Source organism: Typopeltis vanoorti, chromosome 3, assembly GCF_054136105.1.
Source record: "Typopeltis vanoorti isolate ZY-2024b chromosome 3, IOZ_Tvanoo_1.0, whole genome shotgun sequence".
Classification (NCBI taxonomy): domain Eukaryota; kingdom Metazoa; phylum Arthropoda; class Arachnida; order Uropygi; family Thelyphonidae; genus Typopeltis; species Typopeltis vanoorti.
The window spans coordinates 117,522,038-117,541,243 of NC_143551.1; the positions used below are offsets into that span (position 1 = coordinate 117,522,038).

The 19,206-nt window shown below is 36.2% G+C and overlaps 1 protein-coding gene across 3 annotated transcripts; it reads left to right on the top strand.

Annotated features, from left to right (window-relative positions):
- Positions 1–1,508: 1,508 nt before the first annotated feature.
- Positions 1,509–14,676, top strand: LOC150108502 (sulfotransferase ssu-1-like). 3 transcript variants are annotated; one of them, XR_016550664.1, is made up of 3 exons: positions 1,509–1,558; positions 6,388–7,480; positions 14,549–14,676. XR_016550664.1 is itself a non-coding variant. In XM_090415919.1 (2 exons), exon 2 carries the CDS (start codon positions 6,399–6,401, stop codon positions 7,353–7,355), a length of 957 nt encoding a protein of 318 aa, XP_090272045.1. In that variant the 5' UTR covers positions 1,509–1,558; positions 6,388–6,398; the 3' UTR covers positions 7,356–7,543. The 3 variants fall into 3 exon arrangements, 1 of the variants encoding a protein (XP_090272045.1); XR_016550665.1 differs by lacking the exon at positions 1,509–1,558 and adding an exon at positions 5,253–5,375; XM_090415919.1 differs by lacking the exon at positions 14,549–14,676 and having other exon boundaries at positions 6,388–7,543.
- The last annotated feature ends 4,530 nt before the right edge of the window (positions 14,677–19,206 follow it).

Consider the following 19,206-nt stretch of genomic DNA (forward strand, 5'->3'; position numbering starts at 1 on the left):
TACTTATTATTATTATTATTTACAAGTTACAACTACGGATCTTTATCTAGCTCGATCCGAGTTTTTAACTGTGTATTTGTATTCGTTTCTTCTTTTTTTTTTCTTTGAAAGGGAAAAGGTATTCTTCAGTTAAAGTAACAATTGATTTGATTAATAAGAACACTAAAGCTGGTTAACCACAGGTTGCACTATTGAAAACGAGGAAGACGCTAACCCGAATTGAATGAATCCAGTAGAAGATGATTCGGTATCAACAAATGAAATTATCGACAGCCTTGCTCTGCACCATACTGAATGCTTAATACACTTCAGTGAACATAAAGATGCTTAGAAACTTACGAAGTGTTTTACATGAAATTAGTTAAGGTATCATCATTCTTGTAATGCAATATGTTTCGTGTTTATTATTATTATTATTAATCACATCAAACAGCCATCTAGCGAAAACAGAAACATTACATAGGAAAATTGTGCCAACAGTGATTTGGAGGATTATGCACAACAGTCAATGTTCGAACCGCTTATGGCGACACACACATAGGCATTAAAAATATGAAACACTTCATCGCGTTACTAAGGAATTCCTTCAAAACACCTGTCGTAACAACAGACACGCATCGCATAACACGAACCACCACAACTCTTTACATCCCTACACCCTTCAATAACTCATACGGTTCTGCAGTGAGATCACATCTCCTACCCACGCCACCCAACAACTTAACACAAAATTTAAAACACAAAGACAATTTCAGAACATCAAAACACGAACTGTGGAAGAAGCTATCTTGTGTTGGTATAGCTTCAACGAACTGTGGAAGCTATACCGTGGAAATGAAAGGCATTTAGCATCATCTATTGCATGTTAACAAAAAAGTAACTGTTAATGTGAATTGTGAATAAAATTAAAATTAAAAATTAAAATTCAAATGACAAAATGTAAAAAAAGCTGTTTAACGTTTTAGTGTAAAACTGTATAATTTTTTTGTTAGGACTATTATTAATTTTAAAATTAATTATAGTATTATATTGTCCTAATCATAATAATTGTAATAACATGTAATAAAATGTACCCTAGACTCATGTAATTTCTTTGAAAGATCATAAACTGTGGTTAAACTGTAAAAAAAAAAAATTATATATATATATATATGTTTTCGATCCAACGCGGGTGATTGTAAATCATCTGCGTGTCTTTTACATGCATTCTCTTAGTTTAGCTCTTTAAATGTCGAAATCGCTGATATCAAGGTGGCGTTTAAACAAAAGCAAAACTAGAATAATTGTGGCTATTTCCAAAGAAGATGGTTTCCCTAATAGGTATGAACAGCCAGCAGAGATAAAATAAAATATCATTGCATATTATCCACGTGATTAAAATTTATTTAGGCCAATAGCAATCTAGATTTATTTATTTATTTTTTTTGCAATTGTTGTTGATAAACATATTTATATCTCCCAGAACAAAAAGGGTTCAAATTCCACTCTTCCTTCAAACAAGCACCAAGGCGGATTTTTATCGCTAAGCTAATTTCTGAAAGATAATATCTGGATGAGTGTAAGTATTTTAGGTTAGTTATAACATTGCAGCTTCAAAAAAATGTGTGTGTGTGTGTGCATTTTCCTCCCCATAGTAACCCTACCAGGAGGTAATGTATTCCTACATGCTCCATTGCATACAATGCTTATATTACACGTAGCTTACAAGTACTGATTAACATTAATATTTATATTTTTGTATCAATATTCATATTTACATTTACATTTTTATATATCCATATATTAACACCACATAATTCACACAATATCAGTAATTTATGTTAGATTACAAGCACTGGAAGTTGATCTTATTGGCAAATTTAATTAATTCTGAGTAATATTTTTCGATAAGTCTGTGTTTTGATACTGGCCACTTGTCTCCGGAAGTGATGACATGTTGTATTTGAGGCATCCGGATGGAGTCCAGTAGCTAGCAGTCGTAGAGTATGTGGTCAATAGCCTGTTGAAGGTGTGACTGCAGATGCATGATGGTGATTCCAGGATATGGAATCTGTGTAAGTAGTGTCCTAGTTTTCCATATCCCGTTAGTAGCGTGGTTAAACCTAGAGAAATGGCGTGTCTTTTCAGCCGGAGTTTTCTTCTGATGCTTGGCAAGAATTCTTTTGTTGTTGATCCGTTTTTTGATGTCTTCCATTCTTCTTCCCACAAGTTTAGGCTTTTCTCTTCTACAAGTGTTTTTATAGCAGATTTTGAATACTTTTGATAACTTGTTTCTAGCCATTCGTTTCTAGCTGCTTCTTTAGCCAGCTGACCCAGTATGCGCGTTCACCCAGCAGAACTTGATTTCCCATTCCTCTAGAGTGAGATTCCGAACCAGATTTCTTGTCTGTTCTGTTAATGCTATATGGTTGTTTCGGTTTTTTATGCCATCTTTAGTGCTTCTTCTGTCACTGTAAATTGTTGCTGTGTTTTGATGAGAGGTATTGAGTTGTAATTCCTGGAGATATGTAAGTGACTGAACTATATAGCAGGTTGTTCTGCTTGGTTGTTGGAACAGAGAGGATGCAACCTAGAGCAGCGTTCTTGTATAATGGACTGTCTGTTGTATGCAATGAAAGAACAACCGAAAGAAAAATCGTCGCTTTCAGAGCTTTCCTTCTCCTTAATATTTGTTCTCTTTGCTGGGTGAGGCCACCTGCTGTAGTGAAGCGGGCGTTCGTAATAATTTGAATCGATGTTGTAACTTTCATTATATCTTCTGGAAGTGACGTCATATACAAGAGATAATTCTTGTATTTTCAGGCAGGTCGGTGTTAGAGCTGCAATAACGTAAGTTGCCTCGAAAGATATTGTCCTGAATCCTTTAATTATGCGTATGGCTATAAGGCGTTGAACTCTGTTTATTTTTTGTCGGTTTATCTTTGATTTTAGTGCATTTTTTCAGGCAGGTGCAGCATAAGATATCAGTGGTAGTATAGCATCGGTATAGATTGTTTTTCAGCTCTCGTTGGCCTAATCCCCACTTAATCCTCGTCGATTTAGCTAGGAGGTTTACAATTTGTAAGCTTTTTTCGGCAACATATGAGATGCGCTTAGTGAAGGTAAATTTTTCATCTATTATCACTCCTAGGTATATTTTAGCTCACTGGCTACCTCGAGAACTTCTCCGTTTAGGAAGACCGTTACAGGTTGTTTTGATTTTTTGCGTGAAATGTGGAGCACTTTAGACTTGGTGCTATTGAAGGTAACTTTTTTTCTGGCATGCCCACTCTGCAATTTTAAAGAGTTCTTCGTTCTTCGTTACTTCTAACTGTAAGCCGTCGCGTCCCCGAATCATTTTCATCGCATCATCGGCGAAGGCTGTGACTTTTGTTTCAGTAGTGAAAGGATATCTTAAAAGCGAGTCGTACTGGATGTTCCAAAAACTTGCGGGCAGTCTCGTTGGACTTCTTTCGCTACAGTTGTGGTTTTTAATGCCATGGTTGCTGTTCTATCTGTAAAATAATTTTTTGTAAGGTAGAGTAAGTATTTTGGGCATTTTAAATCTATTAATTGATTGATTATGGCTGGCCACCACGCAGCATCGAAGGCTCCTTGCACATCGAGTGAGATTAGTAGTACGTCTTTTTTTTTTTTTTGCTGTAGATTGTCTTCTCTGAACTCTTTAACCTCCATAATTGTGTCTACTGTGCTGGACTGAGGTCTAAATTCGTATTGATTGCTGCTTAATAGGTTTCTTGAGTAGACATCGCTCATTATTCGGTTTATTAGAAGTTTTTCTAGCACCTTACCAGCAAAGTTTATGAGACTGATTGGCCTGTATTTGCTAATTTCATCGGATGTTTCTTTTTTTTCTGTTTGATTATGGGTATAATTTTTGAATATTTCCATATTGAAGGAAATCTATCTCTTTTTAGGCATTCGTTGTAAACTGTTGTTATGAATTCGGGGAATTCGACAAACGCTCTTAGGAGTATATCGATGGTTATTACGTCTTCTCCAGGAGTTTTTTTTTTTTTGGATCCATTGATCTTCATGGTGACTCAATTTTCTTAGATGTAAATAAGTCGTCGCCAGGAGTGTCTATGTCTCATAAATTTATGTCATGGTGGTTTTCCCCCCTGCAGTCTCGTGTGTGATGGTGGAATTTATTGCAGTTAAAGCATCTCAAAACGCTTACGTAGTCTGCACAATGGCAAATTCTCCAGCATTTTGACACCGGTTTTTGGCAATTTTGTCCTCACTGTTGGATCCACTTCAATAATCGGGTTTCTTTTGTTCATTTTTTTATTTGTCATGATAAATTGCTGTGTCATCTTTGTGTCGCCGATGAAGAGTTCTTTATTCTGCATGCGGATTGAGTCGATTGTGTTGTTCGTATCAATTTCACTGGGAATATCATGTATAATTAGTCTTGGAAGATGTTTCTTGTTGGGGTTTGCTACTAACGTGTCTTTGCATTCCTTCGTGATTTCATTATGTAGCAAGTCTATGTCAGTCTTTTCTTTGGATACAATTAAGACTCCTCCATTATTATTACTTTTCATTTTTCTTATTCCGATTTTGATTTTCCTTGGATCTATTTTTTCTTTGATGATATTTTTAGTTTCCTCGCTGTTTAGTTGAGCTATCGGTATCATTATTAGTTTATAGCATGGAGTGTTTTCAAATTGGTCTTTGTTTTTATCATTGTTTTTAACGACTTGCGAGTATAGCTGAGTAGGCTGAGCTAAGTTAACCTGTTCCTAGTTGCTTGTAGTTGCCTGTAGTTCTATTGCTTCTTTAGTTTCGTTTTTCATTTTATTGAAAACCTACGTTAGTTCTAACTGCGGTTAGTATGTCATTTTTAAAATCATTTCTTAAATTAAAGCTTACTTTGGCAACGTTACGCAGCAAATCTAGGGCTTTTTCGAACTGTAATTCGTCCCATGCCGCCATCTTAATGTTATTTAAAGTTGTGTATCATAGCCTTCCTATTGAACTGCTACGCTTTCTAAGATACAAAGTTTAAGATAGTATACTTACCACTGTTCTGCTTATTCCTAGAAGTGACAATTTTATTGAATAGGTTTCGGTGGCAGCAGTTGGGGGGGGGGGGGGTTAGTTGTTAGCCCTTGCTGTAGCAGCTAATCCTATTATGAATGGGACGTTGTCCTTGAGGTAGCAGAACAATAGATAGAGTGAACATTAGTATTCAGTTCATAAAGATAGGATAAACTTTCACTGATACGCGCTTAGAACTGTGAAACTATAGAGTAAATTACTCACTGTTAGATAGAGCACTGTACGAGCTATCAGTCTATGCTAGATAGATCCAGTTTTTCTGTTCGATACGGCATTAATTCAAGGTAAAAAGCAGGAGCGAGCGATTTCAGGTATGTCTATTCGCGTCCGAGCTTGTGTGACTTGTTGTTGTTGTGTTATCGTTTTGTGTGTGTGTGTGTGTGTGTGTGTGTGTGTGTGTGTGTGTGTGTGTGTGCGTGCGTGCGCGTGCGCGTGCAGAGTAGGAAAATTCAATGGAATATCCTCAGCTTGTCCGCGCGATTAGCCCAAGTGGCTTTGCGCTTTGCAACCATATGCTTGGTAAAGGAGTGTCTTGAGTGAAGGATCTTTCTCAGCCATAACCAAGTTAGCCGGTCTTGGACGTGGACAGCAGGATTTTTTCCGCCAGTTTGTCTGGGGTTTTTCATCCCACAAGCAGGCAAACCGGACACGGTTTGCCTGCTTGCAAGATGATACAACACACGGGCTACAGTGATCAAAATACGCAAGGAAGGCAACGGGAAACCACCTCGTTACTATCTCCCTAGTATTCAGCTGCAACCCTCTCAAAGAGAGGAAGCCACAGGATTAGATCAGATTCTCAGCTTATGAGTCCTAGAAATCCATGAAAATTTTAAGAGTAATGATTAGAAAACTCAGTGATGTCAAATTTTGTTATAGAGTTTAAGTCAGTCAATCAACGTTAGAAAGTATTGCAAAATTATTTGGACCATCATTATTATTTTATTATATATTTATTATACTTATTATTGCCAGCCTGGCTGGCCGAGTCGTTAGCATATCCGCTCTCCAGCCAAAAAGGCTGCGGGCTCAAATCCCGCTGTGGGCATGGATGTTTGTGATTGTCCTTGGAAATACTAGTGGTGGTTAGCGGCGGTAGATGGCGTTGGTGTAGTTCCGGTCAGTTGGTGGATTGAGGAGTGAGAGAGAGAGAGACCTGTAGAGCAGGTGCCCTCCTTCGATGAGCCTTTGGACTCCCTGCAGGTGTCTAATAATTACATAATGATGGTCCAAATATCTAAGTCAAAGAGAGAGAGAGAGAGATTTTAAGTATTATTCATTTCGAAAATCTGTAGTAATCATCTTCTTTTCGTTTCTTTGCAGAGTGGCGTATCATGATGAGCAATTCGCTGAAATGGCCGAAGTACAAAGATGTTGATGGATTCAGAATTCCTGAAGCATTTTGCACAGAAAAGCTTAAATCTGCGATCAGCTACAAACCAAAACCTGATGACGTCTTTATTGTCACCTTTCCCAAATGCGGAACAACATGGACTCAACAGATAGTTTCATTAATTTTTCGTAAAGGTCAACCGATCACTGAAATGGTCGAATTTTTTTCTGATGCTCCATTCTTGGAGATAACTGGAGCTGAAGCTGCGGAGACCATGAATCGTCCAGGAGCAATCAAAATTCACTTACCATTCCATTTAATTCCTTATTCGCCTGAAGCTAAATATATTTATGTTGCAAGGAATCCTAAGGATTGTTGCGTGTCTTTCTTTTACCACACCAAATCGATTCCAAACTACTTCTATCCGCATGGAGAGTTTGATCATTTCTTTGAGATTTTCGTAAATGGAGAAAATGATTTCGGAGATTATTTTGATCACTTGCTCTCATGGTACTCGCATAGAAATGATCCAAACGTCTTATTTATCACTTATGAAGAGATGAAAGAAGATCTGAGAAGAGCTGTGTGGAGATTTGCCAAATTTTTAGGTCCACAGTTTCTGGAACCACTGGAGAAAGATCCCACCCTCGTGGAGAAGATTTTGGAATACAGTAGCGTAGAGTATATGAAAGAAACGACCGGTAAATTTATGCAACAACTTATGACCTCCCCCAGAGAAGAAATTTTAAATAATCCTAAAATTCCCGAAGGATTCAAAAAAGCCTTTGTTTATGATGTTATTGATGCCTCATCCCCTCGAGTGAATTTCGTTCGTAAGGGAATTATCGGGGACTGGAAAAATCACTTCTCTGAAGAACAAAGTAAGCGTTTAGATCGTAAATTTTTTGAGAAAACTAAAGGTACCGGTATTGTTGATATGTGGAAAGACTACATCTAAATTGTCTCACATTACGGATGGAGAATAACATGAAGAAAACGAAATTCATGAAAATACAATCCTGTCTAATTCTATCTTTCCGAAGTAATAGTTTTTTTTACTGAAAGATATGCCTGTTTTTTAATGTGAGTAGATATTTATGAATTACAGAAATAATTATTGATCTTTATAAGCTAGCATGATATCCATCCTGCATTGTTAATTACTAGAAAAATTATGTATATTAAATTGAAACCAATGAGAAATAGTTCTCTTTGAGATTTTAAATTATTTCATTATTTGCATATTTATATTTACATGACTATCTATATATATTCTGTCGGTATAACATTGACTTGACAATAATGTACCCAATAAGAGAAAAAGTAATGACATACAAAAGAGCTCCTGCAAACTCATACACATCGTCAGTAATAGCAATATTAATAGCGGGTATTTCCCATACAACTAGACCCAGCTGCTCCACAGATACGAACAACAGAACTCTACAATCAGAGCAATCTTGATCATCATAGTTAAAAAAACGTTATAGATTACCTTATAAAATCGTAGAGTGGAACAGTTTACTTAATTTACAGGATCCAATAGCTTTGTATGAAAGCTTTTTCCTTCGTTTGAGAGAAATATACAAAAAATGTCAACAAAATGTTTTAAGGAAAAAAAGCAAACAGACGTAAAACCCACGGATAAACAACGAAATTCTAACCAGCATTTTCCTCAAGAATAAACTTGTCTATCAGAATCAGATATGGTAAGTGGAATCGAGTGTAATGGGTATACTAATTCTAGGAATGACAGAAGAGATAGCAGAGGAGAAGGAGGAGTAGTACTACTGATGATATCAGATGACTTAAGTCCAGGTAGGGTAAAAACCTAAGAAAACAATGATGGTAACAATGTCCCATGTAGCGGTGAATTTGAGTCTATCTCGTGCGAAATGGAGGCTGACAGAATGAAATATTTGGTGGGGTGTTGCTACAGACCTGGCTGCTCAGTTGTAGGGGACGAAGAAATGCATCGCCAATTTAGCCTTGTGGGGACCCAACGAATGATCATTATGGGTGACTTTAATTTTCCAAACATTGATTGGGTAGAAGAGAAATCTCATGATCAGAAAGAAGAGGAATTTATTGAATTGTTGCGAGACAACTTTCTCAAGCAGCATGCGAAAGAAGGAACTCGAGATCAAAGAGTGTTAGATTTGCTCATAGCGTCAGAGTGGATCTCTGTCAAGAATATGGCTATTTTACCACAAATTGGTGACAGTGATCATGCTGAACTACATCATGATGGGAATTATGATAAGCTTAGAAGAATGCTATCTTTGGTCCCGTGGTATCAGTTACTGAATGGGAAATAATGTCAGCAATGCATGGGAATCCTTGAAAAAGTGCTTAAATGAGGCGTATTTGAATGTATCCCTAATGTTCGAAGAATAAATAGGTTGGGAGTGAAATAGATGTGCAACCTTATTAAGCAAGAGATCCACAAGAAGGTGATGTGGAAAGAACATCACATCGTGAAAATAAGAGTGAGAGGAGTTATGAAATATATAAAGCTCAGGCTAGAAAAGTAAGGAGTATTGTGTGGAAAACTAAATCGGAGTATGAAAAAAATTGGCCATGCAAGCTAAAGGCAATCCAAAAGAATTTTTATCGTTATGACGCAAGCAAAAGAAAGAATGAATGAATGTGAAAGAATAACTTTATTGAACGCAGATGGTGTTCGAGTGTAGGAAGCCAATGAGATTGTTCAGTTAACGTGCTCACTTTGCTAAGATATATCAACCAGGTGTATGTAACATGGTGTACAATAGTACTGCTACATTGGATGTAACAGTAGCACTGCACACCAGTGCTCAGTACACAAATGAGGTTGAAGAGCTGTTGCATAACCTGTGTATAAATTATATATAAGAATGTTTGTATAACTTGAGTCTCAGCTCAGGAATGATACCACAGGAATGGAAGGAATGGATGATAGTTCCATTGCACAAGGGTGGTGCAAAAACTGATGAGTCTAACTATTGACCGATTAGTATCTCTGGTGTGGTAGTGAAGATTTTAGAGAAGTTGGTAAGAATTCGCATTCAGTAATGGAGAGACAAACAAGCTATACTCTGCAAGGAGCAGCATGGGGTTCCTAAAGGAAGGTCATGTTTTAGCAATTTGCTCATATTTTATAACAATGTTAAGGTCAAGCAGAATAAGAAAATGTACACTATAGTAATATTGAATTTTCTAACTCATTGATTGGATACCACACGATAGGCTGTTGCGTAAAATGGAGAATATGGGATTGGAATATAATCTCTTGACTTGGATCAGTAGATAGTTGTCAGATAGATATCAGAAAGTGGTATACAGTTGGTGTGCATCTACCAGATTTAAGGTGACCAGTGGTGTACCTCAGGGTCTTTGGGCCATTATTGTTCAATCTATACATTAACGATATCAAGCAGAGTCTATCATCAGATTTGCAATTGTTTGCTGATGATGCGAAGATAGACAGGGCAATCGAGGATGCTACTGGTATTCAGCACTTGCAAAATAATTTGAATAGGCTAGAAATTTGGGCAAACGAAAATGGCTATCAGTTTAATGTTAGTAAGTGTAAAGTTATGAACTTTGGCGTGATAAGATTTCCAGCGGCATATTATATTAGCAAGGTTATGCTACAAGAAACTGAAGAGGCAAGGGATCTTGGTGTATTGATGGATAAGAATTTAAAGTTCAAATGTTACATAGCAAAAGTTGCAAATACAACTCAGAGGATAATTGCGATGTTGAAGCAAACCTTGACTTGTAAGGATAAGAAAGTCATTTTGCCTCTTTATAAGGCTTTGATAAGACTACACCAGGATTACTGTGCGCAGATTTTGTCTCCCGGGTTCCAAGGGGGATAAAGAAGCTGTGGAAAGCGTGCAAAGAAGAATTCCATATATCGAGATTATGGGATTTAGATTATGAGGACAGATTGCGAGTGTGTGGATTACAGACTTTGGTTAACAGGACAAATAAGAGGGATGATATGACTTTGATAAGACTACACCAGGTGTCGATAAACTTTTGAATGAGTGTTATAGGATGGCATCTGATGGAATTTTTAGTGATATGGAAGGTGGGGAGAGAACAGAGGGACATCCATTGAAGTTAAATTTATTTGCAGTCAAGAACGGGGTAAAAGCTAGGTTTTTCTCCCAGAGAACAGTGAGGGAGTGGAATAATTTTCCCTTAGGGGTAGTGAGTGCATCTAGTATAAATGAATTTAAGGGAAGGTATGATAGCTGGTTTGGGTGATTTATAGCTTCCCTCAATGAGTCCTTTATTATTCCCTGGAGATCTCAGATAATAATAATAATAATAATAATAATAATAATAATAATAATAATAATAATAATAATGTAACGTAATGTCTATGATTGTATCCTTGAAGCTTTTTAATGCGCATTTATCTGAAGATGATACCAGTTAGATATATGTATTTTTTTATTGATTTGATTGCTGTGTTGGAAGTAGACTGATGTTTGGGAGGTCAAATGAATGATCTAAAAGGTTTGATCAAAGTGAAATTGCCAGTATGTTTTGGTGTTATTGCATCTGTCTAGGTGGTTCACGTTCATTTTTATTGTGGTCTTCGTTTTGAACTAATTAGGAGACTTTTTTTTATTTTTTTTTTCACTGTGGCAGCCTTTCTATGTCTTCTGAGCTTTTAATTTGTATCGGTTTTGAACTTTGTGACTCTCAAGAATATCTTGGCATCTCTGATCCACAAATATTGGTAATTGTTTTCTGTTTTTGCTTGGTACAACAGATTCTGGTTGAATGGTGTTAAATATTCGGATAGGAAGATGTCTTGCAATGCGTTCAAGTCCTTGGCAACTGACTTTATGAGATTGTCTCTTGTGGATTTGCTTGTAAGACGAAATATGACTGGTGCAGGTAGTGGCAAGCCTTGTTTTTTGCACTTCCTAGGAATCCGATTTACGGTCTGAATGCCGTTAAGCTGTAGGGGGAATGTCAATTGCATGGCCTAATTTTAAAACTACGTCTCTGAGGTTTTCTGTAGGTGCAGTTTCTGGAAGACCGTTTATGATAAGATCTTCTTTATGTTGTTGCTGATTTAAACGTTCTATTGTAGTTTTAGAGAATGAAGTTCTTGACGGAGTCAAGAACTTCATTCTCTAAAATGCTGATGTTGATGTCTTTTACCATTTGCAACACTTCTATCACTGCTAAATTATTCTATTTGACCAAATCTTCATACTCGCTAGATTTTGTTATTTGTTCGCTCTGTTTGTCGAAGAATTCTTGCACAAGATCTACTAAGCTGGCTTTTATAGTCTCTAGATAGTTTTTTATTAGTTTATTTAAAGAGTTGAAATTATAGGGCTCACTTGTATTTTTTGTCTGCTCAGTTCGTCGTTTGTTTTTGCCTCCGGTATAATCTGCTGCGTCGTAGGTGGCTTCCTTAGGTGCGTTTCTTTGTTCCTCCTGCAGATTACACACTTCCATTCCTCGCGTGTTGCATTGGTTTTACGTTGCCAGGCTGTTTCTGAAAATCCGGCACGTTTTAAGTGTAGAATCCTACTGCATTTCGTACAGGTTATTTGATTTCCGTCGGACGATAAATCCTCCAGGCATTTGATACACTTCATGACTCACCTTTCTTCCCTTGAGCCATTGTGGCGTGATTGAAAAGATGGCGACGTCCTTTGTTCTTCGCTCGTTGTTGACCGCTGTCTTCTCTGTTCACTTTTCAACACTTCAAACTTTGGTTTCTTCTTAGCCAATTTCGGTAATGTTTATATCACTGTCTTCGGCATGACTGGTAGAGTTACTTGGGAACACTTTCAAATTAAAAACAGGAGTTGGAACCACTTTAAAACTATAAAAAATCTGGGGCAGCGATATCACGGTGCGCCCTTTCGTAAGCCTACACAGCGCCCTCTTTAATATAATAATAATAATAATAATAATAAATATACTTAAATAAAGAGCCAATAGGCTTCACTTCGGCGATGTAACATTATTTAAATTAAGGGGATATTAAATCTCTCATTATTTGAAAGCCGAATAAGAAACTCAAAGATAGGAATCAAAGAGTTTCATGCCGAATATAGCAAACTATAAAAGTTTCGGCGGATTGTAGCGTACGCTAAAGCACTTAGTTCAACACAAGGGCAACTCGTTGCAAAGGTGAGTAAAGTTCTGATCACTATTCTTAGTATTACCCATAATGTAGAACACATCTCCTAGGAGATGTTTGATGTTATACATTATGGTGGGAGGTCACTACCCAGACCTTTGTATAGGTGAAGCGGGCTCTAAAAATTAGGCGATCCCGAAAGATCGCCCATCTCAGCATTGTTCCACTCAGTGGCAGGCCCACCCCCACCACCAAGCAGAGCCATAATCTCAGCGGTGGCCCCATTCAGAGACAGGAAAAAACCTACCTTCAAGCGGAAGGTAGGTTTCAACTCGCATTGGGTTCTCATTAGTGAGTAGATAGACAAGTAATACTGAGGTCATGGCGAAGAGAACTTTATACTTTGCTATACGAGTTTTCAAAAAGGTGCACGCATAAATTACTTAAATAAAGAGCCAATAGGCTTCATTTCGGCGATGTAAAACATTATTTAAATTAAGGGGATATTAAATTCCACGTTATTTCAAAGCCGAATAAGAAACTCAAAGATAGGAATCAAAGAGTTTCATGCAGAATATAGCAAACTATAAAAGTTCCGGCGCGACTGTAGCGTAAGCTAAAACAGCTCCTAGGAGATGTGTTCTACGTTATGGGTAATACTAAGAATAGTGATCAGAACTTTACACACCTTTTCAACGTGTTGCCCTAGTCTTGAACTACGTGCTTTAGCTTACGCTACAGTCCGCCGAAACTTTTATAGTTTGCTATATTCGGCATGAAACTCTTTGATTCCTACCTTTGAGTTTCTTATTCGGATTTGAAATAATGTGGGATTTAATATCCCCCTTAATTTAAATAATATATACAGTATATATATATATATATTTTTTTTTTTTTCAAAATCAGATCTTAGAATTTCTCTTTAAGATAGCATTTAAACATTTTATTACATGAAAGAAGACAACCATATACTTTAATAATGGTGAGGTAATTCACTTTTAGCACGTGATGATCGCCTTTTCTCATTATGAAGACCATCGTTCAGCTCTCGAGCTAGAGAATGCGACTGCTGGTGTTGGAGATATTCCCGGTGGATTTTGAAGATTCTGCTTATGAAATAGAACCAGATTTAATTTCTTCATTCACCGATTTAGACTGAATCCATAATTTTTTTCGCTCCTCTTTCAATTACGTGTTCTTGGTTTGTTCAGAAGTAGGTTCATTCGAAAGAATCGTGTTGGGATGTTTTCTCATTTGATTCAACGTTTTGGCGGATTAAGCTGTTAATTGTTGAGGCAAGGGAAGGTGCACTAATCACTTTAGATTCTTTTTCATCTTCTAAGAGTGTTTTTTCTCGCTTTATTTTCATCCAGTAGCGTACAAATATACATATAAGCCAGATAGTTAATGCTAGCATGGTCGCGCTAAGTCCTAGAAGAATGAACGGAAAGGTTTTTGTCTTTATGAAGGAGGTCTGTTTTGCATTATCTTTCGTTAATGGAATGTCCGAAGCCTTGTAGAGCTGCAGTGTTTTCCTAGTGTCAACATTCAATTTTATTTGGTTCTGTAGAAACCTTTTATGCCATTGATCAGTAGAGTTCGATTCTCTTTCAGAAATATTAGTGCTGGGAGATTTATCTGCCCGTTTTTTTTTAAACATTGACAAAAAGTTCCGTAACGCAAATTCAAAATTTCTGGCTTTATCGTCCTGTTTTTGGTTGTAATAATGGCCTGGAAAAGGAGAGTGACCTTCGTTTTCGTCAACAAACAAATCATCATCATATCTTGGAAGATGGCACCCAGCAGGTAAATAGAAAGCTGTGGTTAAGCTAACGCACAATAAACTTACGAGGCCGTCTTGGAGCATTGGTTTAAGTTCTGTTTTAGGGGATCATGCAATATCTACCACAATGCATAGTTTATTGCCTATATTCGATGCAAAGTGCAGTGCATATCGCACAGGTCCATACTGATACACTAACTATAGCATGAATCCAATGAAATTGTTGGTGATTAAATAATGACTAAAATTTCCATTGTTGCAGGTCCAGCCAATAGCTGAAGAGAGAGAAAATTCTCTATATACGATAACACTATTTTCTATAAAAAAAAAGGGTATAAAAAGAAACTGAAATATAAAATGCAAAGAGAAAATAGCAAAGTCAACGACAAGAAGATGGACCATCTGTTTGGCTGTCAAATCAAAAACATGTCTATTTACCAAATAAATAATTAAAATAATAATATTATTATTTCGATGAAGAACCTTAAAGTTTAGTCTCTGAACTACTTATCTTATGGCCAAATGAATAAGGAATATGAGAAACAATCTTAAAGAAATATTATATAAATTACAGTACATGTATACGAAAGTGTCATGAATTAAAAAAAAATGAAAAACAAAAGAAGAAGACATATAATAATTTTTTTTATTGTTCTTTCAAATATTTGCATATGTACAATGATCATCTATTCAGTATATTATTTTACAAGGTTCAGCACTTTGTGTACATATAATGAGATTTAAATAGTAATGATGATAACAGTTTTTTTTATATAACAATCATAATAATAATTTACAATTATATTGTTCAGAGTTACATAAGTTGTATAATATTACATGTTGTGGTTTACTATTTTTTTTTTCAAGTTTGAAAAGGTGTGATTATACAACAGTATTTATACATTATACATATGCAATCTGAATATTGTGTCCTTATTTTCACAAACATACGATGTAAACTCATGATTTACTTTTAAAATATTTTTTTTTTTTTTACATTGCATACATTTGTTACAGTTATTATATACATTACATTCATTTGTTTACATATGATACATTACTTACATTTGTTTACATGTGATATTTACATTACGTACATTGGTTTATATATAATACATACATTGGTTTTCTTGTGATACGTACATTACATGCATTTGGTTACATATGATACATCTTGGATGAGAACTAATTTTTTTTTCCTTTCATCCTCGAAGCTTAAATGTAAGCTTATCTGAGGATGACACCAGTTTGCTGTGTTAGGATGCTACGGAATTTATGATTGAGAAATTCGCGCTCGCGCACTCACACGCACACGCGCACCCCCCCACACACACACATAATAAATTGGAATGTACTGATGCGTCGCTGAACTGGAAGCCTGAGCGAATATATCGTGTTTCATTAAGTTTGTATGGTATTTTGGGTGCGTGTTTCTTGTTCGCAGTATGTCCTTAGGGCTCTTTTCAGGCTATTGTAGTTTGTAAGGTTTCTGTATTCAAAAGGTAATTTGTTTATTATGTCTGGGATGTAGAAGTTTCGCATGGCCTTTCCGTAGCGATTATTGTATTTATATGTGATATAATTAGTAGTCTGAGGTCTTGTTATACGGTATGTATTTCTAACTGTCCTGTAGTTGGCATCGAAATAATGTTTTAGCAAGGCTGCATAGTGACATAAATGTTTTGCTGTCAGTATTTTGTCTTCTGCCATTGCAATGTTTATAAGGTCGTGATTTTCTCTTTGTTCCCAAAAGATCAGTTTTGTCATTTTGTACTGTAGCGACATTAATCTATTTAATTTGTAGGGTGCACAGAAAGCATACGTTGTTATAGCGTATCTTAGTATATTTTGGCATAGTGCTTTGTATATTAGTGTTTTTAGGGGTATGGGAACTATGCCTTTTAATCTGTAGAGTTTGCCACTTATTGTTCGTAGTTTGTTGTGTAGATATTTTATATGGCTTTTCCAGTTCATATCTGCATCGAGGTAAATTCCAAGGTATCGTATTGTTTCAACCTGAGTGATTGTAGTGGTTTTGCTGTTCTGTGTGTTGTTTGTGTTGGAAAGTGGATGTTGGATGGTTATATATTTGTTATCAACTGGTCGAGTCAGTGGATTTCTGAATATCATTAATTTTGTCTTTTCTGAGTTTAGGTGTATGGAGTTTTTCGTGAGCCAGTCTATGATCATATTTATGTCACGTTGCATATTTGTTTGGGCTGTGCTTGCGTTATTATGGATGGATATTATTGCTGTATCGTCTGCGTATTGGAATATCTTACCTTTGAGTGGTAACTGATTAATATCGTGCGTGTAAATGTTGAATAGAGTTGGGGAGAGTACAGCTCCCTGTGGCACTCCACAGGTTACTGATACATAGATACATGTGATATGCTTTCTATTTTGGAGGTAGTTTGTAAACCACCTGCGAAGAGGCCCGCCTATTCCAACATGCCTCGGCTTTTCTAACAAGGTTTGATGTGTGAGTGTATCGAATGCTTTGGTTAGATCTATAAAGACTACCATGGCTATTTTGTTTTTGTCTAAGGCGATATTAATTACGTCTGTAAAGTCTTCCAAGAGAGATGTTGTTCCCTTATTTTTCTGAAAACCATATTGTGTTTTGGGGATAATATTAATGATCTCAGTGTATGCTATGAGTTTCTTCAGTATGATCCGCTCCACAATTTGATTGATAATTGGTACTGTTGCTATGGGTCTGTAATTGCTGATTAAATTTCTTTTTTCTTGTTTGTATATGGGTGTAATTATGGCGGTCTTTAGCATACTTGGTATCTGTCCTGTTTTAAATATTTTATTTATTAGTTTTAGTAGGATAGGACTTAAACTAGTTGCATGTTGCTTTATATCTTTAGGTCTGATACCATCTATTCTTGGGCCTTTGTTTGGTTTGATTTGATGTATTGCTGAGGGATGTTCTGCTTCTTTTATGGTTGGGAACCATAATGTCTGTTTTGATCACGGTCCAAGTGGAGGGTCTCGTTTTGTGATTGGGGGAATATTTCTGTGAAGTTCTTGGATGGAGTCTGCAAAGTATTGGTTAAAGTCATTTGCTAGTTGTTGGATAGGTTTTGCGTCTTTCATGAAGCTGTGTTTTATGGTTTCGGAGGCGGTGGTGTTGGGAACAGAATCTAGCATCTCATTGATCAGATGCCAGGTTTGTTTCATGTTGTTTTGTGCGTAGGTTAGTTTGTCTCTGTAGTAGCTTCTTTTTGCATTTCTGATTTGTGTTGTAAGGCGATTCCTTGTTAACTTATATTCAGTTTTTAAAGTTGTGTTATTTGGATATCGCTTTAATTCTTTCCATAAAGCGTCCTTTCTGTGTATTTCTAGGATTAAGTTTCGTGTTATCCAAGGATTTTGTGCTGTTTTTGATCGAATTCGGACTTTCTTTGTAGCTTTCTTATATATTTCCTCCAGTGTGAGTTTAATGTTGTTGTATAAGATATCTGCTGAATCTGATGCCAGGTGTTCCCAGTCTGTTTTTCTTATTTCATAATAAGAAAATAATAAATAAATAAATAAATAAATAATAATAATAATAATAATAATAATAATAATAATAATAATAATAATAATCTTTGAAAGAGATTTTAAAAAATTACTTGATGACACTCAAATACAAATACTATAGAAACAGACAAGAACTCAACTAACAGCAATACGCGCTGCCAATAAACTGTCACTTCCAAAACTTTTGACAGCGTCAATATAAAACAAGCATGGTCGACACCCGATTACTTAACAGACAACGCAAAACACATCCACAAGATTTCGTTGCCAACAATTTCTTTCAAGACACTGAACCATAACACCTAACAGAATCCTTCAACCAAAACTTTGTAACGAACATTTATTAATGGAACACGTAAAGACCAGAGTAAAAACGTTTAATTAATAAAGGTATAAATATTTCGCACTGAAATTTGCAGCACATCTTGAGTGTCATACAAACAGTTAAAAGAATGGAATACAAAGTACAGAACAGTAGGGGGATCACCGCATAGAATTGTTGCCGCGTGTCAGGAGAATAATTACTAAATAATATTAAATAAACCTTCAATGATAATTAATTTTTATTGCTGGTTGCATGAAATAAAAGTCTCCCAGATCTTCGAGAGAGAGAGAGAGAGAGAAAGAGAGAGAGAGAGAGAGAGACAGTCATTTCGATTTAAATTCGGCCGATGTAAGAAGGCTTCACAACTTTTTTTAAAAAGGCGTTCATATTGGAACCTGAATCTGTGGAGGAGAAGAGCTTTATCCCACTGGATATTATGAGTAGTGTGAATGCTATCTTGTGCTAGACTTATGAGGTTTCATGTATTCGATATAATATTGATGTTCCTTCATTCTTTTTTCCACAGAACGGCCTGTTTGTCCAAAATAAGATACATTGCATTCACACGATATTTGGTAAACGCCAGCCAAATCTTTTATTGCCTTCTTTATTGCCATCATTTATCTTTTGTAGATGGCAATAAAGAAGATATTTTGTTGATAGAAATATACGTGGGAATCAGATGACACTTCTTCAAAATTCTGCCTATCGGTTCCAAGATGCCTGGAATGTAAAGGATTGGAACTGCGGTCTGTTGAAGAAACCTGAGGTGTTGGAACATAGGACTCAATTATCTGCTGGATCTGATTGGGGTAGTAACCATTTGATTCTATTAGCTTTTTTATAGTGGAAAGTTCATGTTGTAAGATTACTGGAGAGGAGCACACTTCATGTGCTCTATTAATTAAAGATTTTATAACGCCAACTTTTTGGGAGGTGTGATGAGCAGACCTTTGATGATTGTATCTGCCAGTAAAGGAAGGTTTTCGATTAACACTTGTAGATAAAGTACTACCAGAGAATGTGCGTGTAAGGAGGATGTCCAAGAATGGTAAACTACC